Source organism: Tetranychus urticae, chromosome 3, assembly GCF_039701765.1.
Source record: "Tetranychus urticae isolate SD_2017Ah chromosome 3, NJAU_TeUrti_SD_1.0, whole genome shotgun sequence".
Lineage (NCBI taxonomy): Eukaryota > Metazoa > Arthropoda > Arachnida > Trombidiformes > Tetranychidae > Tetranychus > Tetranychus urticae.
Window position 1 is genome coordinate 22606814 of NC_142960.1, and position 26622 is coordinate 22633435.

At 30.8% G+C, this 26622-nt stretch overlaps 1 protein-coding gene and 1 long non-coding RNA gene across 4 annotated transcripts; one reads left to right on the top strand and one right to left on the bottom strand.

The window, feature by feature from the left end:
* Positions 1–276: 276 nt before the first annotated feature.
* On the bottom strand, positions 277–26137 carry LOC107365352 (QRFP-like peptide receptor). 3 transcript variants are annotated; one of them, XM_015932842.3, is made up of 6 exons: positions 25176–26137; positions 15448–15635; positions 6939–7196; positions 6416–6526; positions 5119–5281; positions 277–565 (listed from the first exon to the last, which is right to left on the bottom strand). In XM_015932842.3, exons 1-6 carry the CDS (start codon positions 25576–25578, stop codon positions 423–425), a joined length of 1266 nt encoding a protein of 421 aa, XP_015788328.1. In that variant the 5' UTR covers positions 25579–26137; the 3' UTR covers positions 277–422. The 3 variants fall into 3 exon arrangements, with proteins under 3 accessions (XP_015788328.1, XP_015788330.1, XP_015788329.1); XM_015932844.3 differs by lacking the exon at positions 277–565 and adding an exon at positions 3436–3763 and having other exon boundaries at positions 25176–26118; XM_015932843.3 differs by lacking the exon at positions 277–565 and adding an exon at positions 3436–4759 and having other exon boundaries at positions 25176–25795.
* On the top strand, positions 10869–11404 carry LOC112539175 (uncharacterized). Its single transcript, XR_003082829.2, has 2 exons — positions 10869–10969; positions 11097–11404. It is a non-coding gene; the product is annotated as an uncharacterized LOC112539175 (long non-coding RNA).
* Positions 26138–26622: the final 485 nt, after the last annotated feature.

Sequence of the window (26622 nt, forward strand, 5' to 3'; positions counted from 1 at the left end):
TTGAAGATTAGTTTTTGAAATCCTAGCAAGCTTCAGAATAAGAACTCAAGGTGCAACTGAATTCAGGATTCAACCAATAGATGGCTGTGAGTGTACTTTCAATATACCTGAATTAGTTTCAGCATTGAGCATAAAACTTTTGTAAAATGCATATGTGAGCTCGAATGCGTTGCAAAGAAACTATACTTTACTATTGTATAATAAATTGAAATAAATTTTCGTAATGGATCAATTTACATATACGAACAAATTGAGATAATGATGAAGTCATAGCAATTTTTTGGTCATCAGTTTTTTATTACAATTTTTAAAGTTGATAGAATGATATTTCAACATTGAAAGAGATTGAAAATTGTTTGAAATTACATTAATGAATAAAATATACATTGAAATTTTGCATTAAATGAAATTCAATGGTTACATTAAAGAGCATCAGTCTCTTGAGTTAATGAAGTTTTGAAAGTTGATCCCAAACGAGTTCCAGTTCCACTCATATTTGATCGTGCTGAAGTAGTTGCAGCATCGCCATTAAACAGCTTAGCCTTGTTCGGTTTGTCTGACATTCCTGTACAGAAAATGTAGCAAAATGCAGAGAGAAAAGAGTTTTGTTGTTTTGTTTTTTTTGCATCATCTTACTCATTTCTAAAAGCTGTTGTTTGCTTGTTTTTTAATGATAAACTCTTGAAGCTTTTGTTCAATTGCATTGGGAGTAAAAGTGGTTGAAAACAAGTTTCTTACTGGTGTCTATCAAATTGGCAAAAGCAAAAAATGCAATAATAATGAGCATGATAAGATAATCTATTTAGATTCTCTTCTTTTTCCGTCTGATTATTTTCCTGTCCTATTTTTTTCTCGTTCACATTTCTTTCCTCATCACCAACAACAATGAACACTATAAGATGCATAAAATGAAATGAATAATAAATGGTACAATAAAATGCACATACACACATGAAGGGAAAAACGAAGGAGAAGAACAAAAAAAACGTTTCAATCTTTTTTCGCACTAAAATCATTTGTTTCAAGACATTGTTACCTAATTTCACTGTGAATACAAATTATCTGATTAAATGAGTTTCCCTTTGACTCGAGTTTGATTAAACAATTTTCATGTTCATTGTTGCATTTACATCTCAATGTATGCAATAACAATAATGTTGGCCAAGGGAAGGCAAAAAAGTTTAAGATTTATTTCACTTTGTCACAACACCATGTAACATGGAAATGGTTAATTTTATTATTCAACAATAAACTAGGAAAGAAAAGGAGATTTTCTGAAGTATCACAGATTGAAGGTTATCATTCAAATCAATTTATCAAAATATTGAACACTTTTCTCTGTTCAGTTTTGAGAAATTTTTCATCCTTCAACTGAGTGGGTGAAATAAATGGCTTGATTCTCATAAGATACAGTCATGATGAACAACGGAACTGAACAACATTTGCTCTATGATCGTCATTTCTTCATTGCAAAGTGAAAAGCTTTTAACTTTTGCCATGAAAAAGAAAAGTTTTTATCGTTTCTTTTTTCGCTCACATTTTCATTCATTTCTCAATATTTTCAAGTTCAACTTGAATGAGCAAATCTATTTCACACTTTACTCGAAAATTACATTTCGAACCTTGAATTCCATGACTCATCCATACAACAATATCGAACTCTGAAAACAGGAAATTTCTCGAATCATTCGTCAAACGCTACTTCTTTCCTTTTGTGGCAAATCGATCGATACAAATTTTTCGAAGTATTTCGTTTTCTCTGTTTCTTTTCAAGTCTAATTGTTTGCAATTAGCGACCATTTGGCTGTCTGGACATCAGTCTAAATAAAGAGAATGGTCAAGATTTTGGTTTCATTGGAATGATATTTTCTCATTGGATTAGAAACATTCAACTGTTAGAAGCTTACTTAAGATTGAAAGAAAATTCTTTTATTCTATTAGATCTTGAAATTGATTTTCTAACCTTTTTTGTCTTTCCTTCCTTCTGTTGATTCAATTGACTTGCACATTGTTGAATGTCTCCTAATGTTGTCTCAATGTAATGTTACAAAATATCGAGTAAAGACGAAAGCAAAACAACAAAATCTTCTTATCGTGTTCAACAATTACAATTGACCAGAAAAAGTTTATATCTTTAATGGATTCTTCAACTTTTCTCTCTTTCTCTTTCCAATCAATTCTGTATTCATGGTGTACAGCGCAACAAATCTGTTTACTCAATTAATCTCACTACAAGCGAGAGAAAAAAAGTCAATGTAATAAAGTCAATCTGAACATTCTAATTATACCTTTATTGTCATTAAATGGTCCAAAATCAACTGTTTCTTGTATCATCATTTATCCATCATTGACATGCGACTATTGCAACACAACTATTTCTCTCTCTTCAAGCAAACAAATGAACAAAATATTGAAACGATAACTATGCTTCTTCCTTCAAGGCATTTATTACAAGTTTCCTGATTTAATTAAAACATCAATCAACTTGAATATTTAGTTCTGCCATGAATCACAAGTAAACTTGAAATCAGAGAATGCATTCATTCGATTAAACCAAGTCAACCTATTCTTTCGACTATTGATCAACTCTCATCAACTTTCAACCCAATTCTTATTGAATCTCTTCTAATGAAGTTATTATGAATATCAGCTTCACTTGAAACTTCAATTTGATCCCAAGATGTTAGCACATGAATATTGAGATAATGAATCTTTGACTGAAAGTCATTTCCGATAAAGAAATAGTTTATTGAAAATTCAATCAAAAAACGAAATTAAAATTTTATTTTCAAAGTCTAAACTCGAATCTATTATTACTTAAAGATTTATCAAATTCTGAGTTTAATTTCCAACGAATAATGAAAACTCAGGCTTCTTTCGATTCTCTGATAAAACATGATTGGAAACCACTGATTGTTCCATTTGTATCAAAAGACGAAAAAAGGTTTAATTGGAAATTTGATTGAATATTCATCGAGAAACAATAGAATGTTTGCTTTCCAGAATTCTATTGATAAGAACATGAACAATGGTGCATCAAGTTTCATATTAATCTTACTATTAGCATATATTTATTACAAATAGTCAACAATATTAATGGAAAACAATGAACAGTTGGAACAAAGACTCTCGATGAAAGATTGAATAGCTTTGGTTCTGACAAAATATTACATTCTTTTTTTGCTAATCAATAATATTCAGATAACTTGGAACAAGAGAAGAAAAATTGTGGTTCATTATATTCATTCCCATATTATGTGCTTCCCATGTTTCCATGTTTTCATGAGAAAAGGTTATCAATTCATTCTGTCAACAAAACAGGCAAGGTTTGTCAAAATGTTTGCCTAAATTCATTTTACTTCATCTTTTTATTTGTGGTTCAACCATTAAAAAGAAAGAAAAGTTGAAATGTTTAAAATAAATTTCGATAAATTATTCATTATTAATTGGTTTTTATTTTAGACATTTAGTTTTAGTTAACAATTTGAGCTTTTTTTCATATAAATTGAGCACAATAATTTTTATAGCAAAAGATAAACATAGGTTTAGACATAAAGGTTTTACAAAACTAGCGTTATATTAAAATCATTAGTAAATTGTTATCTAGTGATAAAATCAATTCCATTATGTTAAGGCTCTTTAAATGGATAGTTTAACATTTTGCACTGTCAGTTTAGGCGTGGACGTCGACTGCTCACTTTGTGAAACACAGGTCAGAGAGCTCGAACTTTGCCAGAGTTTTCAAGAGTTTTGGGTCTTTCATCTTGAAAAATCAATGAAAGAACGAAATTAGTAAAATTTTTATCATAAGAATACAGTTTCAATGGAAATTCAAGAAAACGGATCAAAATCTCAATCCAATGTTTTCGTCTTTTACTTTGTATTGTTGCTGCTCAGTGAAAAGTATTTCATTTCACACTGTTTGGAGACTCAACGAATAATCGATTGACCAATGTCAGCGTCAGTGGAAAATTAATGGACAAAGATTTCCAGATAATTAATGAAAATCAATGAAATTTCCATTAATCTCTTTAGTCTAGCAATGCTTACAAATTGGTGTTAATTGCTAACAAACTCTTAATCGATTCTTTCTCTAACTCTATTATCCAAAGCGCTATTTTTTGATCAGTTCTAAGTTTATCAAAAGTAATGGCAATAAACATTGGCTTGAAGTCCTGACTTGGAGTTTAAACTATAAACTTTTTTGAGCATTTTTAGAGCACTAAAAACCTTTATCGAAAAAATCGACTTTAAGGTTTTGAACATTTCTTATAGAATCAGGTGTCCACTATTGATAGACATTGAAAAATCTCTGGCTTAGAAGCAGGCAGAGTCACTGTCCTTTTATTTTATCAAGTTTGTAAATTACTTGAGTGAGCTTTTCAAGGTTTACCCAAAAGTTTGTCTCTTTGTCAACTTCTGTGTCGAGCTCAATGCTGCATAATGTGTCCTCACAGAGTTAAACAGAGCAGGCAAAAGTTATTCAACTGCAATCATGAACTTTAAAACCATCCACTCATTAGGTTGGATCAGGCTAGGTTAAGGATCAGAACAGACTTGAAACACAAAGGAAAGGCTTGAGTTTTTATCATTCTCTAATCTCATCCTTCCACAACATTATTGTTCAGTTGACTTTGATGATAAAAGGAAAAGGGTTAAAGATGAGAGTTTCGAGCTTCTTTTACAATCTTCCTTCAGAATTGGTTAACATTATAAGTATTAGTAAGGTAATTATTTCGTGATTTCTTTTCCGGAACAACTGCAAAAAGAAGAAAATGAAAAGAGCAGAAAAGAAGAAGAAAAAATAAAAAACATAAGCAAAAGTAAAAAACACATTCAATGGTTGAGGGGAAAAGGAAAGGAAAGAAATTAAATTAAATGATGAACGTAGAAATGTTTCAACAGATTAACCTCTAAATGTAACCTTTAAATAAATCATGGCAATACTCAGGTACAATTTTTCATTCAATTGTTTTACTAACTTTTTTATCTCTTCAAACTTTCTTTCCAACACTTTTGTTTTCAATCCCTAATCTTGAACCATTCATTAATATTTGACAAGAGATTTGGATTCTATCTACTGTGCTCATTGAGATGAGTAGAAAGCACTTTACTTACGGATAACTCGAGGAACTGGGTTAAAACTATGGCAACTTATAAACGTACCAAAAGCTTGACGAAAAGTTTTATCAAATCCTCCATAGATAATTGGATTTATGGCACTGTTGGAGTATGCAACGAAAATTGCCAAATAAGATGCTTGACGAAACCAACCAGGCAACTGTTGAAGAAAGGCAAGAAAAGGTAAAATGTTGAAACTTTGAAGCAAAAGTGTATTAAAAAGTATGAACATTTAGTTATACATGATTGGCTTAATTGACAAGTTTCTTGGCGAATGAATATTTTATGCAAAATTTGCATTCTTTCAACTTGGTTTTCATGTTTGCAGATGAATTTTAAAACGAAAAATGTTTATTCATAAACAAATGAGTTGAAAGTATTTTTTCATTTTAAACTTGATTTGAAAACGACTTTGTGTTGACTGAAAATTGCAAACTGAGACTTGTTTGTTTAAATTGATTCAACTTGAAGTAGACAACTATTATGTACATTTTGAATCATTTCAACAGGTAATTTAATGGAAATCATATCAATCGAAATATTTTCCAACTCTTTTTGGCTAATAAAGGAGACATTATTTTCCCTCGAGAAGTCGAATTGCTGTTGCTGAGTTTGATTACAACATTAAACAGTTTTTACTTTACCGAATCAAATGCCAATCAAAAACATTAGCACATTGACATGTATCCAGTTAATGAATTTCGAGAAACTCTTTTTGTTGATACCTTTTTATGACATTAATGTATAAACATGGATTTTTATATGTGTGATGCTGAACGACTTGTTATGCATAAACCAAAGCAAGTTAACTGTTCAATAAAATACATTAATAAAGGCTGCTAAATCTGGAATCAATAATGTTGCATATCATTAGTTGAATGATATTTGCTCAGTTCAACCTGATATGGTTAGATTACTATTAAATGAATGCGCAAATAGAGTTAAGCTCATAAACTTGTCAGACGAAGCAAGAAAGAAAGGAATGCAGAACAGAAAAAATTGCAAATATTTATATTGACATTTTTATAAGTCAATATCAACATTTGTATCCTTGAGCGTTAATGACTCACAGAGAAGATAAAAAAGTTTGGAATATTTAATAAAAAATGATAAAATAAGTCAATTCTAGTTCATCGAAAAGAAAAATTAACAATGTTCAAATGACAGATAAAATTCATTTCAAGGATTCAAAGGAAAAATTCAGTCAAAATTGTTTGACCTTTAAGATTGTCTCTGAAAGAAAGTTTTCAAATATTACTTTATAAAAGGCAAAAATGAAGTTATCGATACTTACTTGTCCTCGCTCCGAAGGTGAGTGAAAAAATTCTGAATAGATTAATGTTATTTGCAGAGGTGCCCAACAGCAAACAAAGACGAGTAAAACAATACAAGCCATTTTGATTACCTGAGAAATAAAAACATAACTTGTGAAAATAATATCCAGACTCCAAGAAATACTAAAGCTGTCACTCAAATACCGAAAACATTCATCAGCACCCTGCTAATGTGGCATGTTAAACTTGAAATGTATCATTTCATTTTGATAAGTTATACTTTTTTTATGCGTCAATGTAATCAATTTAGTAAAGTCGAAAAAAGTTGATTCAATTTTGGTTCTATTTCGAGTCTCAGTCAAATCTTTTTTTGCTTTTTCAATCAAATTTTTTCGTATACGGAAATTGATTTCATTTTAACCCTTGACTGTTTGATTGAGGTTGTTTAAGGCATTAAAGACTTTCATTTCAGCAATTTTCTGCTAACATGAAATTTGTTAATTCAAGATGTCAAACCTTTTGAAGGATTAAATTGCAATTCACCTTTTTCTTGGCTCGATGTTGTGCACATATTGAGGCAGCATTACTCTCACCAGGAAGCTTGGTTATCCAAAGTTTCCAAATTATTAAAACATATGCTGTGGTCATTATGATGATTGGTAAGAAAAATAGTGCAATCGTAACAAAAGTATAGTAATATTTTTTCCCCGGATAAGTTGTTATACATCTTTCCTTTTCTGGATCGTAAACGGTGTGACCTGGCCAAACTTCTTGACAGTTTGTTTCAATAAAGTTGCGCCACTAAAAAGGTGATAAGAAAAGGTTGCAAGTTAATAGTTGAATCAAATGAAGTTGAAAAATGAAAAGAAAAAGAAGAATACAGAAAAATGTTCAATTTTTACAATTGACATCAATTCGAGTCACATCGATAGAGAAACATTGAAAATCGTTTAAAATATTGAATTCAAATTGAACTGTCACACTTGAATAGATTGAAACTGTCAGATTTGGTAAAATATTTCATTTGTGAACTGAATGATGGTAAACATGAAATGATGCCAACTTTATGCAGATCTCAGGATAGCAACAAATGATTAACAATGTTTCAGATTATTCGTCAAATGTTAAGAAAGCAATTATTTACCATGAAAAGTTGGAAAATAAAGTTGAATAAAAAAAGATTGTTCAGCTGATAGAACAACTGTTTTGTATAGACTTTGAAAAATGAGAAATAATCAGGCGAGTAAATTGAAACAGTGAACATTAATTTTTGTTCTTGGTAGAAATGAGCTTTTCTTTCAGATTCAATCTCGAGGAAAATGTTCGATAAAAATTCTCTTGTCAAAATGGAATTAAATTTACTTTTAATCATTTGATAAAAATTTTTGGATTCGATTAAAAAATGGGTTATTCTAATAGATTTGAAGATTTTATCAGGGCAACATGCATTTACCCTACTTTTGACGAACTAACAAACTTTATTGACAAGCTCATTACTCAGCTTACCTAAGCTACTTGTAAAACTGTTTAGACTCATTCAATGTGTTGATAGACAATTATTATTATTAATTTCGTCTTACCTTATTCATGGTAAACTGAATCTTTTTCCTCTCAAAAGATGAATCGTTTAGATCATTTTACTGTAGCTTTTTTAGCAAACTCTCAAAAGACTGTGGAAAGATAGTTACAGATAATTGGGTTTACTGTTTCATATTGACTCAGCTTCATTATCTTTTCATCGCAATTTAGATTCAACTTGGGTGAAAGTAAAGTCATTGGAAATATAAGACTTGATTGAATGGGCAAAATGTGGTGTAAGAAAAAATGCTAGAGAATTATTTTTGAATAAATGTTCAGATTAATCTCATTAGTTGTCTTGAGCAAATATTTTTTTCCTCAGTATGCATTTAATCAGAGGTTTCTTTGAATCAGATTAGCATTTCGAGGAGGAAAATGCTCATTGATACAAATATAAGAACAATTAATATCAAGAAAATATGCATTTTGCTGCAGATATTGAAGTATTGAATGAACTTTTTTGATGAATTGATACTGGATTGATTGAAGGACTGAATCTACAGATTCAAATATAATCTTCCGCAAATGGAAAAATCATGAGCTGAATATTGCAAGGTCACTCAAAGTAGCTCAACTACCATAGATATCTCATCACAAATAAAGAACCTCAATCTTAAAATTTTTAATTTGCATTTTAATTAGAAAGCTTGATCGCGAAAGAGTTTCAACTTTGACATGCCTAGGTAAAAAATAATTAATTTTAAATTTTTATGGCGATGATTTGAATAGACTTCCAAGGATAAACAGTGATGAAGCAAAAAAGCGCATTTATTGTGATTTTCAAGAATAGCACCTTTCACTGGCAGTATGAAAACATTTATAACAAGTTTTATTTATCTATTATAACTCGTTAGCTCATGCATTTCAGTGAACCAGTTCTGCGCCTAAAAATTGTAAATGGAAGCATGCAAACGGAAAAGTACTCTTGCTGATCTGATAAGAATGAACATCTGTGTTGTGAAATTGAAAGAAGTAGGTACAACAGTGCCTGAGGATTCGATTTATTTTTTGTACAGGCTTCCTACGCTATTTTGGAACGCAGAAAATTCTTAATAACTTTTGAACCGCTTATTTTTCTAAGCAGATTTTTCGTAAACTAAAAAATTAAGCCCAATTTATGAATTCACTCTTTCATTTCAAAGAATTTTTCAAAGTGATCGAAAATGGAAGAGCCCGAAAGTGTCACCGATTTTTTTATAAAAGAGCAAAAATGTGCATCAAAATTGCGAGAAAACAATTTGAATCACAACAGAACTGATCACCCAAAGTTAAATTTTCATTTTATTAAGAAATTATTCTTCAATTATTACTGATTCTAAAATTATGATCATTTTCATGCGTTCCGAAATAGCGTAGGAACCCTGTATTTTCCGAGCTATGGACTGATTCTTCGCTACGCTCAGACAAATGCAACCTCTGATTAACATTTTAAAGGCAAACACTGAATCTTCATTTTTCTGTCTAGACAGCATTTGGTTCAAAATATTTTTAAAAGGCCATTTTTATAATTGTCAAGAATATTGAATGCATTTTAGTTTTTCCAATGCTAAAGTAATGCAATTTGAGAGCTGCTTGCTAATTTTATGTGTTACACACAACTTAAAAGCTTTGTTGGTAAAAAGTTTGAACATAAAAGCTACAAACAAAGTTTAACAATAACTAAGGAATCTAATGTTATTTAGCGGGTTCATGCAAATATACGACCATGCTATCGTTTATTGATTTGCAGGAAAAATTGAATAATTGATATTCATTATTTGCACAGATTATTCATTAGTTTTATGTTAGCTTCATACAGTCTCAGTCCTCGAGTCTAAACGAACTACTGTGTAAATTGTTTTGTCTACACCAATGTTTCTAATGAAATGGTTATAAATAGCGAAAACAAAGGGTGTTTGCTCTCAAATTATATTAATTTGTAAACTTGATTGATTATTCATGTAAAAAAAAGTATCACTAATATCAAAAACATCTTTTGTATGCACGCTGCAGATAAACAATCTTTCGGATTATCTCTAGACTCTTTGAAATGATGCTATTTTCTGCGAATCATTCCGTATTTACTGTGGAAATGTATAAACAAAAATGAACCGTGATAGATCAAAAAATCGGGTACTGTAACATATGTTGACACCCAGCAAAGCTGGACACTTTATATCTGAATCGCGCGTCAAAACTTAATACAATTGAAATGCACAAATAATGAAAAATGATCATGGGCCTTTGCAAGCGAACTAGCCAAAACTACAGTAACCAGAAGATAGTTTTTTACGAATTTTTAGACCTTTTTTACTCAATGAAAAATGATATGATGAGAGGATGGAAAATTATGAGAATTAAATCACATAACTAAACAATAATATTATCACGATTTGGCAGATTGCATCATAGAATAATATTTATTTGACCTTTATCAGCATTCCGCGCGAATTAAAAAATTTTTTAGCATGACTTTGACATCGAAACATAGTGAACAAGTATTGAGGAGCTTTCATATTAATATTATCATTTTGAAATCAATTTCAGGTTCTCGTATACTTCTTCGGATATGAGTCATAGCCAAAAGAAAGCTTACTCATTTGCTGAATCATCTGTAATTAAGAATAGCCAACGATGAATGTTTTTGTGGTTTTGCTTTTGGTTATTACTTGATTTACTTTCTCCAGCCTCATTTATTTCAGTTTCTAGTCGTTTCAGACAAAAATTTAGTACAGTTTATTGATACCAAAGGGGACGAATTAACACGAAAAGGCAGAAAATTTACCCTTAGACTATCCTTCGAATTACTAATTAAAATTTTATTTAAATTGAAAGCTATGTAAATAAGGATTGTCAATCTTAATCAACGAGCTAACAAAATTTAGGTATATAAAGCTTCTTTCTGATCATTTAGTTATCAATTAGTTTACTGTTACTTGAGTTATATCTATCATTTCGTATACAGCTTAATCATGAAATTTTACATGTGTTTTATTCTGTTCTTCTTGGGCATTCTGGTGAGTATCATTCACATACAAAGAAACTCATTCTAACTCATTTTTAAATCTTGGAGAATTTAAAATCTCCAATCATTATAAGAGACACTTGGAGAGTTATTTAAAAACTTTTACTTTCTTCTTGTAGATTTGTCCATCATCATCGCATCACAGAACCTCAAAATGTAGTGCCGAAGTAAAATGTACAGCACGTGTTGGAGAACATGTGACTGAGGTCAAAGATAATAACGGGTGTGTTACAGGCTGCTCTGTACGTTCGCCATAAGAAGAATGAACTCAAATATTAAGGATGATGGCAAACGTCCAATTATGTGGGTATGAAATTTTATCCGTTTTTGGGTTTTTGTCTATTTTATGCGAAATGCAAAACTGAGAATGTTTGCTCTTCAAACTATGTCATCCAATATAAAATGAATAAAGAAATACTAATATAAATTGAAATTGTCTTTTGTCTTTTTTCTTTCCGTTCTGAGGAGAATTCTTTGAGTTTATTTTCTCTTTTAGCATATGGAGGCTAATATTTTCAGAAGCCTTTTCCTTTTCAAAAACTATATACTTACAATCTATCAAGAAATGTTAGTCAACTTTTAGATAGCGCATCAAAATTACATAAAAACTGAAAAATACTAGGTGCCCGTTTTTCGATTAACGAAAGTTATTGGTACCTAGTTATTTCTCCATGCATTATGCTGAAGTTTTTTGAGAAAAACAGAATTTAAAAATATTTTACGAACTTTCGCATCTCGCAATCAAACATTTGTTTCAACAATCAGTGATTTCAAGAGAGCAATTACGGCAATTACTGATCAGAAACATAAACTTTTACATCTTATTCATTGATGCTTCCAATTTTCGGTTTTTTAAAAAATTGGAGGTTTTTCTGCTGAAAATTGTTGTGCCTAGATGGTGGAAAAGATCAGAATAAAATTTACACTTCACGGCAAAATGTCACCAGAGTCAACTATACTCGAATCTCAAGTCTGTAACTTTCTTGTTACAAAGTTTTAACCATTTTAGTGATCAAGCTGAATACAGTAGTATGTAGTTCTACAAAAGAAATCTTGCAACGTTATCATACTTTGTCCATTAAATTTTCTTGACTGTTTTTTCATTGTCCAATCATATAATAGATGCAGTTTGAATAAATTAAAACTCATTGAGTCTTATTGAATAGAATGATTTGCATGAAACAAATAAAATCAGCGGATGATTGCATGAAATATGTGAAAATCTGAAAATGACTGTCAATTCTTGAATAGCATTCTACACCAAATATTGGTATGATCGTTGTTATTATATTACCGAGAGTAGCAATGATAATAATGTTATTAATAAATCAAAATCTCATAACTTGAATAGCTATTCATTTTTATTCATCATTATTGGATTCCCCATTAATAACATGGAATGCTATAATTCAACTTGCAATAAACATTATGAGCAAAAGGTGAATCAAAAGTGCTTTGGGATTAAAAATCTTTTCATATTTTCGTCCTTTTCCTTTTCTTTCTTCTATTCACTCCCTGTGACTTCCCTGTTCATCATAATGCAACAACAAAAATACAACATTTCACTAATAATGGTGATAAAGATAATGATATTAATAACAATTACAACGTCGAGAAGCATCTTAAGCATGTTCAGTTGATTCCATTAAACTCATTGTTCACTCTATTCCAACCAACGACACAAACACAAATTGATATACATATACTTTGTTGACTTTTCATACTAATAAATAAGATAAAGGTAAGGAACAAGTGAAATGAGGAAAAATTGTGAACCCATTTTAACACAAAATAAATGAAACTTGTTCATGTTGCAACTTCCTTTCGCTTTTTACATGATAGAACTATATTCCGAGTTTCAATAATCAAGGAAAATCTTTTGCTTGCATGGAAGCTAATGAGATAAAGGTTGAAGAGTAAAAAGATTGCAATAACAGCAAAAGATTTATTCCATCTTCATGTTGGCTCATGGTGAATCAGATTAACTTGATTACCCTCTTTGATAATCCTGAAAAATGCAAACCATTAATCAAAGAAAAAATAAGAACATCAAATCTAAAAGCCGGACAATTTGGACTCCCTGTGATTCTGGTAAATCTGATGAGAGGCAAAAAAAGAAAGAAAATCTTTATTCTTTCCATTTGCTGCAAATTTTATTTCCATTCATCATTCATAATTCCTTTTTAAAAAAGGATCAAAAAGTCATTCATTTTTTCCACTTTCAAGAAATGCTTAGAAAATTTTATCCGATTCAGTACAGTGTTGTATTGTTGTTCCGTTATCCAGGTACGATTGTTCTTGTTCTTATTCTTTTACTTTGTTTCATATTTGATTGCTCCCGGTGCAATTAAGAGCAAACTGGAGATCGAGAACATTTGTTTCCACTTTCGGAACAATAGAACACTGATTCAGTTAAAGATCCCAAAACCAAAGTTTTGGCTCTAAATTTTAATCAATTTCTGGTTTTATGTGGATGAAGTGCAATTAAATGAGACAATCAAAATAGTAACTCAATAATGAACAAGTTTTGCCTCGTTTTTGTTGCCAAATAATGATGCAAATGAAACTGTATTGGGTTTCTGTTTTCAACTTTCTTTCGGTTTGGGCATAATTTGTAAATTGATTCACATTGTTTCACTGTTATTATGTTTCTATCTCATCATTTGTATTAATTTAACCAAATACTCCAAGCATTTTGTAATAACAATAACTATGGTTAGAAAAAAATGAATCTTTTTCACCACAAAAGAATAAGCAGTAAAAAAGTTTTCTCTCGGGATTTTCATGGAAAAGAAACAATTGTTTCCATCTTTTGTATTAAATTGCTTAAATAAAAGCATGCTCAGTTGAACTCGCCTTTCATGAGAGAAAAATGAACACGAAATTGGCTGCGAATTAATTATAGTATCTGATGATATCTAATAAAATAATTACGAACATTTAGAAAAGAAAATTAACGATCGAATTAATTAAAGCGTGATAATCTTAAATACCAGATTATAATATTGGTAAGAATAAATAGCCACGAATCTTTCCAGTTCTCAACCGAAAAAGAAGAAGGAAGTCAAAAATAGCTTTTCAGATTTTTAAGATTTTATTAACGATTTCGACTCAACTTTTCCTGCTAAATCTTGAAACCTTTTGGAGTTATTTGGACACTTCCCTTGTTGGTGTTTGAATGCTAATCAAACAAAAGAAATGATGAAAACGAAATTGTTAGTTTTTCGATTTTTCTCACAGAAAATAATTCGAAGCAACGAAATTCATCAAACAAGTTAATGTTAGTTAATGCATTAGTAATAAATGCGTTAATAGACATTTACTTGATTAAGATCATGATCAACCATTAGCTTCAACATAGAGCAAATTGTTTCTTTTCATGGCTAACAAATGAGAGTTAATCATGTATACCTTGTTAATCTTAATTAATGTTCATCAGCATCCAATTGATGCTCAATGAATCACATTTACTTTCTCCTCAACAACGTATAATTAAACCTGATGAGCCAAAAAGTTGCAAACTTAATATATCGATACAAATAATGTTGGCTGCAAAAAAATGGAAGCAATTTGCTTCTCGATGCAAGAAAAAATATGCCCATTAAATCCAAGGTTTTTCAGCATTTGAAAAATCTCAACTGAATTTCGAAATTACATAACTTGGATTTTCTGTATCGATCTGTACACAAAAAAAGTCGAGAAAAGTAAAAAAAGGAAACATTTCTTCCTGATCGTCAAAGTATTATCAATAAAGATTGGTAAAGCAATTGATTCGTTAATGATAGATGAAGAGTTGAAGAGTCAATCTTCGGCTTGAAGAGGTATTATATAAACTTGTTAAACTTTTACTTAGTCCATTAAATCGTTGTAAACTTTCGTCACTCTTTTTTTTCGTTGATCCAAGTTTCAGATTAACTTTTTTTCTCTCTCTTTCTTGATTTCCTTTTCTGGTGAAAATGTTTTAATGCTCTTAAACTGATTCAAGCTAATGACAAGTTTAAGGTCAATGGGAAAACAAGTGTAAAGGGTAAAGAGATGAAAGTTTCAAGTGATGATGAAGATATAATTTGCTTGATCACCTTGCAAACGGAACCAAAGCAAGGCACAAACGAGAAAAGAAAAGGTTCCCTATTATCAGTTCAATTGTTCATTATTATTGTATCCTTTTCCCTGTTGCTAATAATCTTTATTAATACCTATTTACTTTTGTTTTTTTCCTTTTTTTCTCCTATTCTTTTCTTTCATTTTTCCCCTGGATTTCCTCGCTAATCAGCTTGTATTTTTGTTCTTGTTCACCGATCAAACATTCAATCAACTAAGAGTAACTTGGTTACTCTATCAAATCAAGAATAGTTCAAGTAATCAGAGAAAATTTGACCTTCTTTTGTCCAAAATTTTCTCTCCAAACAAAAGACAGAACTTTTTTTTCTCAACTTTTTTTTTCTTCTTTTGCTTCACATTTCGAATTACCTTTATTTGTAAGTGTTTACGAACGAAGAGGAATGGAGTTGAAACGAGTATTGAAATGATCCAGATGACTGTGATGACCGCCTTGGTTCGCTGTTTGGTCACTCGAACTCGAAGTGGATACATGATGGCAATGAATCTATCACATGAAATGGCTGATAGAGTAAGGACACTGGAGGTTAAACTTGTCACTGGATAAAAAGAGAAGAGAAGAGAAACAAGAAAAGGTTAATTCAATTACAATGTTTCGAGCAAACAAATTGGTTGCAATGAGTAAAGATAAACTTTTTCGCCCGCCTTTCATCAACTTTTTCCTCCCAACTTTTTATCTGGACAATTCCATGTTATTCCAACTCATAGCTTCAAGATATAATTAATAATTTATTAATGTTGATTCTTTCTTTTTTTCACAGATAAATTGATTCTTCCAATTAACTTATCATCAAAAAATATATATTCATTACTTTGGAAGTTGAAATTTTGCGAAAAAAAATCTTTATTAGCGAAAACGATTTTTCTCTTGTTCATCACGTCACTATGTTCATGATTGCATTTCAAAACTCCTTCAAGCGTTCATCTATAGCCACTTGTCTGTGCCAAATGAGATGATCCAGTTTTCATCATTTCTCGTTAATGAGATCATTTGCAACTGTAAATTTAGCTCAAACTTGAAAAGGGTTGGAAGTGAAAGGAGTAAAAACAAAATCTCGATTAAAAGAGTTGCCAGATTGAGGGTAAACCAAGTACATTTTACCTTCAATTTTCACTTTTGATTATTCCAACAATTATTGCTTTCGAAGTTTTTTTATTATTAAAACATTGAAAAGTTGAAGTACTTGAACTTTCAATGTTTTCTTTCGAACTTTTCATTAATGACTTTTAGTGGAAAAATATTGAAATGTTGAAATGTTTACTGTTCAACTGCAGAAGAATCTTCATTTTCATTTTTTGCCTTCTCTTTTCAACTTTATTATTGATCTGTTTTTTCATCGAAACTTTTCCAGCAAATCATTATTTATAATCTAGAATCTAGAACTCTGATGAGTTTATTGAAGCTCTAGACTTGCCTTTTGGTTAAGGTTCATTGAAGCAAAGTTTAAAGCTCTTTTATTGAACCGCAAATGGTGAATTAAATTGAATCATGTTAACACAATTGCAACAAAATATCACAGCTTGACATTAACCATTTCAGATTTGCAATTTGAGTCCATTTTTCGAAATGATTTCATTAATCTTGGAAATTTAATTATCATTTAATAACCATAATTCAACTTAAAAGAATGAATTTCATGAGAGAAAATTGAAAATTAAATTTTCCATCGATTCATCAGAGAATGTTTTCTGTCCATCAATTATTGACTTACAATAATAGCATTTGTAATCTCACATCACACATCAATGTCGATGAGTTGCTTGACAGTCAGAATGGTAATCATAACCAGGAAGATTCAGGGTTTGATTCAATGGGAGTTCAGTTTTTCGGCGATAAATTTAGCAACTATTTTTTGGTTAGTCAACAATGTTTTTGCACTGAATGAGTCAAATTCTTTATTCACCTTTATTCGATGTTATTCTTTCTGTTGTTCGGTGCAAAGTTCTGAACTTGACATTAAAAATATCAAAATATAAATAACATGGCATTATCAGTAATGGAAAATTTGAATTGTGTTTTGTAAAGAAAAGTTGAAGTTTTTCTGCTTTTCCTCCGATCTTTCATTTGTGACAGAAAAGTATGGGATTTCAATGTGAGAAATGATATTTTGATCTGTTCATCAACTTTGAATTGAGTCTGGCTTTATAAATGTTGCATGAAGAGCAAACAATACAAATAAAAGTTGAAAAGTGCTTTTTATTTCTGCAAAAGACTATTTTCAAAGAGTAAAAATATAATGCTAAAAATGGTTCAATTGACGATCAACATATTGCTTAAAGATGAAGAATCGTTCAATGAAACTTGAACAAATCATTATCATCATCACAAAGCTGCATCACTGAACAACAAGAAGGATAACTCGATAGTGAAAAAAGAATGTTCAAAATCCATTGTTGTCGAGTCAATTCTGCATCATGAAGAAACTGGAACCGTTGTGACTAATGGAAATTGCAAGCCATCGTCATTCCGATGAGAAACGATAGAAACTTCGATTCTAAGTTTACATGCAAAACCGTCTACCTAAAAGTTGATCAATCTCGAAGCAAAGCAATTCTCATCGTTCAGTAAAAGCATCAAACTTTTGACACAAAAGAGTTTCAAAAAGTTCGATCCAAGAATAGCTTTTTCTTTTCTTTTCGATCCATCGGATTGTATCACTTTGTATTTACTTAAGTTGCAGTCGAAGAATTTTTGGTTCAGTTCATTTTCCTTAATCCACTTAAAAGAAGAATTCCGTAAAGGGAAAGAAAATTTGTCTGGGAATTTTGTAAAGATCGTCACAATGAATGTTAGCTTGGAAATGCTGATGAAAAAGTTTATATGAAACAGAAAATAAATTTTTGGTCAATCATTCAATATTTAAAGCGAAATTTGTAATCAATTGTTTTGTTTTAGAGCAACTTCAGTCACGTTGAATGTGGAATTGAAAATTGCATGAAATGAATTGCTCTTTTATTGAGAAGAAAATGATTAGAGAAATGGTGGAATTGATGAATTGCATGTTCATCTTTTCTGTACAAAATCAAAACTGTCAATTCCTATTAATGCCAATAACTTTTCAACATTACAGTGAAATTGAAATTACTTTTTCCTAACCCAACTGTTAATTCAATTTGAGGCGAAATATTAACAGGAGAAAAAAAAGTCAACTTATTATGAACCAATTGTTACTTTCCTTCCAACCATCATGATAGCACCAGATATAATCATGATAATGACACCATTAAAGTTGATGAAATGACTTTTTGACATTTGCTGTTGCCCTTAACATGTTTCTCACTTAATTGAAGTAATTTTAATTCAAATTGCTTCAATATCTCACTTAACCCATCAGCCACTTATGCATCAAAGTTATGCTTAACAAGCAGACTCCAGATCCTGGCTGATCGCAAAACTCTTGCTACTCAGAGCAATAACATTCAATCAACACTTAATATACTCGAATTATTAATGAAAAAGTCATCGTTAAAATGAGTAAACTCAAAGATTAAATGAAACTGGATCTACAACACAACAAAAATATAATACAGTCGAAGTTTGGTAGCAATTTCACCAAATCAATTAGAGTTCGACTTTTATTAATAACTCGGAAGTCAAGATAAATTCTTGATAAAGTTTACATAAAATCTTGGTCCAACAACGAATCCTAAACCTTAATAACAGAATCCCTCTCACTGAATGTTATTGTTAGCTCATGTTATTCTGCATTTTACTCTAGCCTCTATTTTCATTTATTCTCAGCGTTCTGATGTCTGAGCTGAGGTTGTCTATTTTTAGTCGTTGTAGTTGAACTAGAACTTTCATGCTGTATAATTTTCTTCTTAGAACCCACTCAGTTTTGCCAAAATTTCGAGACAAAAATTTGATAAATTGGCTTTCTCTTTTGTATGCATAGATGCATAGATAAATGTTATTGCGCTTTGCGCTTCCACAACTTTCAAGATTAAACTCGAATCTCAGAATTGATCTCAATTATTAATAAATTGTGCGCAAAATGAACGGAAAAGATAAAAAGTTATCCTTTAACAATACAATGTTTCGAGGTAAAGCAGAGTTTTTGGAGTGAAAGTATATCTCGTCTTCAATCAATAAGTCGATAATATTAGGTAAACTCAGCAGTCTTTGTGGATTTTTCAATGATTAGTCAACATAGAGAATTTCATTCAATCGTTTCGGTTTTTCCATATTCAATCTGTATCTCTTCTTGAATCAAAATTTAAGTCTGTTGACGGATGTTTCCAATCAATTGGGTGTAAATTGAAAAAGAAATCGAAACAAATGAATAATTTCACTATTTTGACTAATCATTTGGCATCGATCATTAAAAAACCCACAAAGAATTGGGTTTACCCAATCTATTGCTCAAATAATCTGACTGATTTGCTTTTCGATTCATCTTTAGAAGTCACATTTACTCTTTCATCCACTTTACCAAATGCTTAATCATATTGGTTAAAGCTTAATGAATCAACTTTCCTTCTTGATCATCTTCTTTTGGTGACCTTCCCTTGCTTTGCCATGTTTACTTACAATATGGTTCCATGGTAAAAATGTGAAGATACTTTTTTGCTCTCAATGTTACCTTTTGATGGGCACAGATTAAGTAAATGGTAAAGAATCAGAATGCTTTTCTCAGACTATTAATACATTATGCATTTAAACATTATTCACGTTTTGATGTACACATAATGTACAAATATCCATTATGGTGTTGAATCTCAACTTTACTTTTGATACTCCCAAGTAATAAGATGATAGCAACTACATTATAAACATCATCATCATCATTATCATTAAAACACTGGAATAAGTCATTTTTTCAAGTTTAAACTTTTCCTTTCTTCTAAAAGCAAAGAAGCAAAAGTTTGAATATTTTTCATAAGTCATCTCATTTACTTTGTACATTGTAATGAACAGTTATTCAATTTTGTACAACCGTTTATTTGAATAACAAATGATCCTTGATGAGATTGAATCTCTCAACCTTATTCAATAATAAAAGTTCCTTTCGTGTAATCATCAGGTTATTTCGGTGGTTATTTTCTTACACTTTAAACACTTTTCCTTCCTTTTCACCTTTCCAGTTTCCAGTTTCGTGTTCGTTGAGGTTCGTGAAATTGTGTTTTGCAACTTTTGACTGATGCTGTCAACTCTTTCAAAACATTTCTCAAAGTATCACTTCGAGTAAAACTTAGATTCGAATTGTTACCCTTCACTGGAAATCTCATTGAATTGCTTAAGCTGAACTTTTCAATTTTTGTCAGAGTAAAGCCAACTGAATTCACCTCAGCAAGTCAGATTGACAGATTGAAAGGAAAACAAGTGAATTTCCTTTGATTTCATTTCGTAGACGAATTTTGCAAGCTCGACTGAAGATTAGCAATAAGTAAAAAAGTTTGAGAAAATAGTTTATTCTAAAGAACAAAGTCTGCAGAACTTGCAATTTTCGTTTGTTAAAAGAACCTCTCTTCATCATTCGAATCAAACTAAGCTGCGTGAGTTTCTGTTCAACGTTAGACTAGTCGATTTAGTCATTAGAAGCAAAGAAAATTTCAAGTTTATTTTATGATAATGAAACTGGAGCTGATGAGTTGAAGAAACTGTTTCGAAGTTGAGCTCATTTTTTTCGTGATCCAGATGCGCTTAAATCGAAATCACTGAAGCAATTAATCTAGTATTCATTGAGAAACTTCATACATGATCAAACTGCAAGCAATATCAATTGATATCATTCATCATGCAAATAATCTCATCACAATATTAACATATTTGTGCCCATATTGACTGGCAATGTTATGCTCACGAGAGTTTATCTAATAGTTTGCATTGATATGGGATTAATAGAATGGAATACTCCATGAAAAAAGTTCTGTAATTGCCTGTAGTTTATGCATTCCAAATTCAAGATCTTTTTTCAATCGACAAGCCAACATTGACTAAAGGAAAATTTATTGCTATTCAATGGCAATGCAAAAACTTGGCACAATTTGTCGTGTCTCTCGATAAACTTTCAATCAGAAAAAGTCTTTAAAAATTAAAATTTCTATTCTACTCTTTTGACCTTTCCATTCACTAAAGTTTCAAGAGTCAAAACGAGTGGAAATTCATGATTGTTTTTCTTGCCTTGAATTTCTTCTTTTACAATTCTCAATTGAATTGCTTTTCGTTGCATCTTTTAATGTTTTTACTTCTTCTTCTCACTGGTCAACATTGACCTGACAATCTACTTGAGCTTCAATACAATAATGTTAAGAGCAGAAAACAGTAAAACATTAGTATCTTTATTTACTATTCAGATGCCTCAAGAGGCATAATAACAGTAACAATATATTTTCTTATGGTTATCAGGTTACAGAACTTTTTTTCATCTTCTTCAGGTGTCCAAAGTTCTTTTCATCTTGAATTTTGAAGAAAAGTAAAAACAGTTTAATGGGAGTGAAAAGTGAAGAAAAGGATTTCGCCGTGTTTACTTTGAATGGAAAAACGTTTTCAGGAGAAACGGAAGGGAACATGAAAAAAGGTTAAACCAATGGGACTGATTGCTGCAAGGCTAATGCAACACACCGAGTCTTTTCATCAGAATAAGAAAATACAATTTCTTATCAGATTTCAGTGTCAAAAAAGATCTAACTCTAGGCTAAATGTTATGTTTTTGCTATAAGAGTTTCAGATTTTCGCTTCGAGAGATTTTCTGTGGTCCTGAATTTATTCATTTAACCAATTTTCCACAATTACTCATATTTCAACCGAAAAGCCTCGAATTTGCAAACTCAACCAGAATTCATCTTCCAACTAATCTCTTGAGAGGAGCCTTTACTCATCCATTCTTTAATTGCTTTACCGAAATGCATTGGTTGATGAACTCATCAAAACTGTAGTTTTCGGTTCAAAGTTGAGATCCGGAAGAAACAACGTGCGCGTTTTCATCACGAAACTTTCCATGCTCTAGAGTAGCTTCTGAAAGTACAGTTTCGCTTTTGGCAATTCTAATATTATCGATTACAGCAGTGAGACAATTTCGTGTCGTTGTCGTTTAAAATTGTTTTACTTTAAATAGAAACTCGAAGTTTAAAATTTCATCAATTCACATTTGGTTGGATTAATGATGAGCAAAACTCTTTTATCTTAATTACTTTCGATTTCAGCTACACAGTGATTCTGCAGTTCTGCTAATTATATCAACATAGAAAATAAATCTCGAGAGAATCAATCAAGTTCGAAATTCTAATTTCTTTTATCGAACTTGTAGTTTTTCTACTAAAATTAGCACTTTCTATTGCAACTTGAAAAGTTATGATCATTCATCTAATAATTTTGAAAAGCATCAAAAATCAATTGATCATCACATTGTTACAAATTGAAGAATCAAATGACAATTTAAGATCTTATTCTCATTCAAATGACCAACTTTTTCAAGACCATTTTATCCACTTTCAAGACTCGCATCATTTTCTTTTTTCATCAATTTCTATGTTCCATTTTATTTGATCTAAAATTTCCAACAAAATAAAGTTTTGAAAAGAATTTTAGAATCGAACCATTCTACAGAACTTTTCTTCTTTTATTCAACCTTTCATGGTCAAGCATTATGTCATTCACTGTCAGTCTTGTGAATAATTTGCTCTCTGGATGGTTCATTGAAACATTCATTTGACCAACAAAAGAAACTCTGTTATAGCCAAAGCTATTAGTCGGACGAAATGAATGAAACTTTGCACTTACTCAAAGTTGTCATGAAAAATGGTCAGATATGGAATGTTGAGAGAATAAACTTTTCAACAAACTTTACCCTTTCATCACTTCTCACGTATTAGACACGTTATCCTCTTGAGCTACGAACAAGAGTGCAATTCATCATAAAGAGAGAAATAAAAGTTGAGTCGATTGGGAACATCTCAAGAGATGAATAAATGCAACTCACAAGCGGTGAAAAGGCGAGATAAAACACATTTCGTTCCATTTCATTATTTCATATTGTTCAACTTTATTAATCATTTTCCGCCGGGAATTGATTTCTAGCGAATGAATTGGCAATAAAAAAAAGTTCTGAAGTAAAATGCAACAAAGAAAATGATGGCAACAACAGAAAATGTTGAATTCAAAGCGAGTCCAAAATTTTCTTTATCTTTTCAAAATCTTTTGAACCATGTTCGATAACAATCGAAAATTTGACCCTTATTGGTGTATCAATATTGGCTAATGGTCAACATAATAATTGAACTTGACTCTGTAGTTGTTCAACGATATTTCAAGTGCAAAACATTATCAGACAAAAAAACTCTAACAGAGAACAAAATTTTTCGATTTTCTCTGTTCAACCTTTTTCTGGCCAATATAAGGTCAATATATTGAAACTTATGACAAACATTATTCTGACTTTTGTTTTTTCTCTTTCATTTTTACCTGATAAATGAGTTGATATATCATGAGTTGGAAAATATCGACAACATGAAATGAAAGGTTATCATTATTTAGATGGCAAAAAGTATTACTTTTGTTTAGTTGAAGGTAAAGGAAAACGAAAATTTGTAAAAGTTGAAAAGAGAAAAGAAAAATGATTGAAAAGAAGAAAAATGAAATTTTCTTTTCATCCTTGTTCCAACTTTGATTTTCTCTTTTTTCTTGACGTGCTAACATTTTCCAGATTTGAAGTTCAATTTATCATTGAAATTCTTTGTGTTTGCAGGAGAAAAAAAATCGAATTTAACTTTTCTGTTGAAAGAATTTGTTGAATTGAATAATTAAATGAATAGCATTTATTGATGTTTCGAGTTTGGGTTCATTAAGATCTACGATAATCGAGTTTTAGATGCATCACTTGTCGATTCAGCGACATGTCAGGTGATTGGCATAACTGTCAATGTTATGTCTCACTGGACAGAATTGCTTGAATAGGTGAAGGAATGGAAAATGTTGACATTTTCATTATTTTTGTCTTCACGTTTCAAATGAATTTGTGACAACTTGTTAACAAGTTGTACCATTCAATAACTTTGACCAATGATCATATCATGATGAAAGTGAAAAGCTCAATGAAAAATCACCAAACTAATAACTTAACCAGAGGTGAACAAATTTTGGAAAAAAATTACTTTTTCTTTTTTTTTGGAAAAAACCAAAGAACTTAGGAAATGAAAAATGTCGAGATTCTACTTTGAACCATTTCACATGATGAAACCACGCAGTGAGTCAGATTGGATTTGAAACATTAAATAATAAAAATTTCGTTACTCATTTCCTGTTTTCGTGAGTAAACAATTTATTTAATACAAAATTGAATTGAAAAATATTGGTCAAGTCAAGTTGCAACCAAATATTTGTCAAGTTGACTGTTTCATGGAGAAAGATTATCTAAAGATAAGTTTTAGTCTACTTTTAAACGTTTAATTAAATTTCCGATGTTTAATCTTGATTAAAAGTATGGTTCGTTGAATCAAGAGAACAAAGTTTTTTTGAAAATAGTGATTATCAAAAAAAGGAAAATTGAAAATCCAATGCGATTCCAAAGAGAGCTTTCATGGTAAGTCTGTGAAACTCGACATGAAACGACTGTATGAATCGTTATGAGGAAAGTTTTTGATAAACGTTTAGCTTTTTGTGTGAACTGTCTAGAAATACTCGTTACACTCAAAACAATCTGTAAGAGTTTAGCTTTGTCAAGTAACAACATGAAATGGAAGAGAAAGTGTTGCGAAAAATTCTCAATGGAATAATGAAAGAAACAGAGAATCTGAATCAAGGAACCATTCCAGTTGTTGCAATGTTTACCTTTATCCGACTTTATCCTGGATTTATCACCAAGAGATTCTTTTAATTGCTAATGAAGATATTGTTAACATTATCAAGTCAAACTATTGGGAGTGAAAACTCCCAACGAATCTTGAATCAAAAGAATAATGGACAAGAGTTTCTATTTAAAAAATTAACTGCAATTCAAGTTTTCACACCATAATTTCATCATCAAGTTGTTTTTTGTTCACTGAATAACATGGAATTAAAGTTGGAAGAAAAATGTTTTTGCCGATCATTGAAGTAGCCTTGAGTTTCAAGAATAAAAAAACTTGAAGGTTGTACTCACTTTGCACGAATGCATTAAGCTTGCACACAATTGGTCCGAGAATGAACAATGGGTCCGTTAGGTTATTGATTAGGAAAACAGTCATGCAAAATATGGAAATGAAAAGGTCGGCAATGGCCAGATTCGATAGATAAATGTGTATAGTGTGACGAATGGAACGATTAAAAGTTGATGAAAACAAAACTCCAATATTACCAATAACTGATATCAAAATGACGAAAAGAGAAAAGAAAATTTTGCAATATTCTTTGAGGTTGAAATCTCTGAAAATTCCATGGGTTCGTTGGTAATCATAGTCGGTAAAGTTGAACGAGCTTATATCGATTGGAGGTTCACAAGTCTGTTGAGAAAGATTTTTCTTCTCAATAAGACTCTCAATTATATCGATATTTGGTAAAGACATGGAAAGGGTTTGTATCTGATATTGACTATTCACAACTTTTATCCGAATTTTGACAATAACTTTTAGATATGAAAAGTAAATATAAAAGCACAAATTATCCAAAAACACAAGATTTGAGGTGAATTGTTGAAACGAGTTTCGACTCTGATTTGGTGCAACTTTTGTTTTCTGGTGAAAAACTTTTTCCCTTCACTTTTTGGCTTGTACAAACATGAAATGATTGATCAGAATGGTTGGTTTGGATAACTTTTATTGATTGGCTTCAAGAACAAAAGGATGATTATGATTGGCAATGGCATAATGTGTTGGTCACACTGTTGATAGCAACATATTGCAATATCTACGTGAATATAACTGTTGATTAACAATTGAGGTTAATTTATCAAATGATGGAAATTTTCTTCTCTCTTTTCAGAACAAAATGTCCACCGAGATTATCAAATTAATCTCTAATTCCAAAGTGTATTTAGTCAATTGAGACAATAACTTTGAGGATTTATTTATACTCTGGTGAAAGATACAAACTGTTGACATGGATGAAGAGTAAATGACTGGGAATGAGGAAAGTAAATGATGAATTTTGGTTGCAGTTAAAGTTTCTGAGTTTTCTCTCTCTTCATTTTGTTGCAACTGCGTCTTGTGTCTTGCGATGGGCAAAAATGTTGAAGGTAAGTTGATGAGGATGAGAAAAGATTAAACTGATTCCAGATTGATTGAAGAAGAAGTAATGATAAAGATGAGAATGCTGAGAAGTTGTTTAGAGCAAAACAAGAGAAGAGGAAAAAAAGTTGTAAACACTTGGAGTGTGTTGTTGGTTAGTGAGGAAGAATTGACAAACTTCTCAAAGTAAAATATCCTTGCTGTGATATGATTTACAGGATGAGAGGCAACTCAAGCAACTATCATGAAAGTGTACATTTTTCGTCTGACAAAAAAGTAAAACTCTGATAAAAATAATACTCTGAGAATGAAGAAAGGTCGAGATTAAACTGAGCATCTTGACTTGGACAGATATTAATGCAATAAGGATAAGAGTGGAAACTT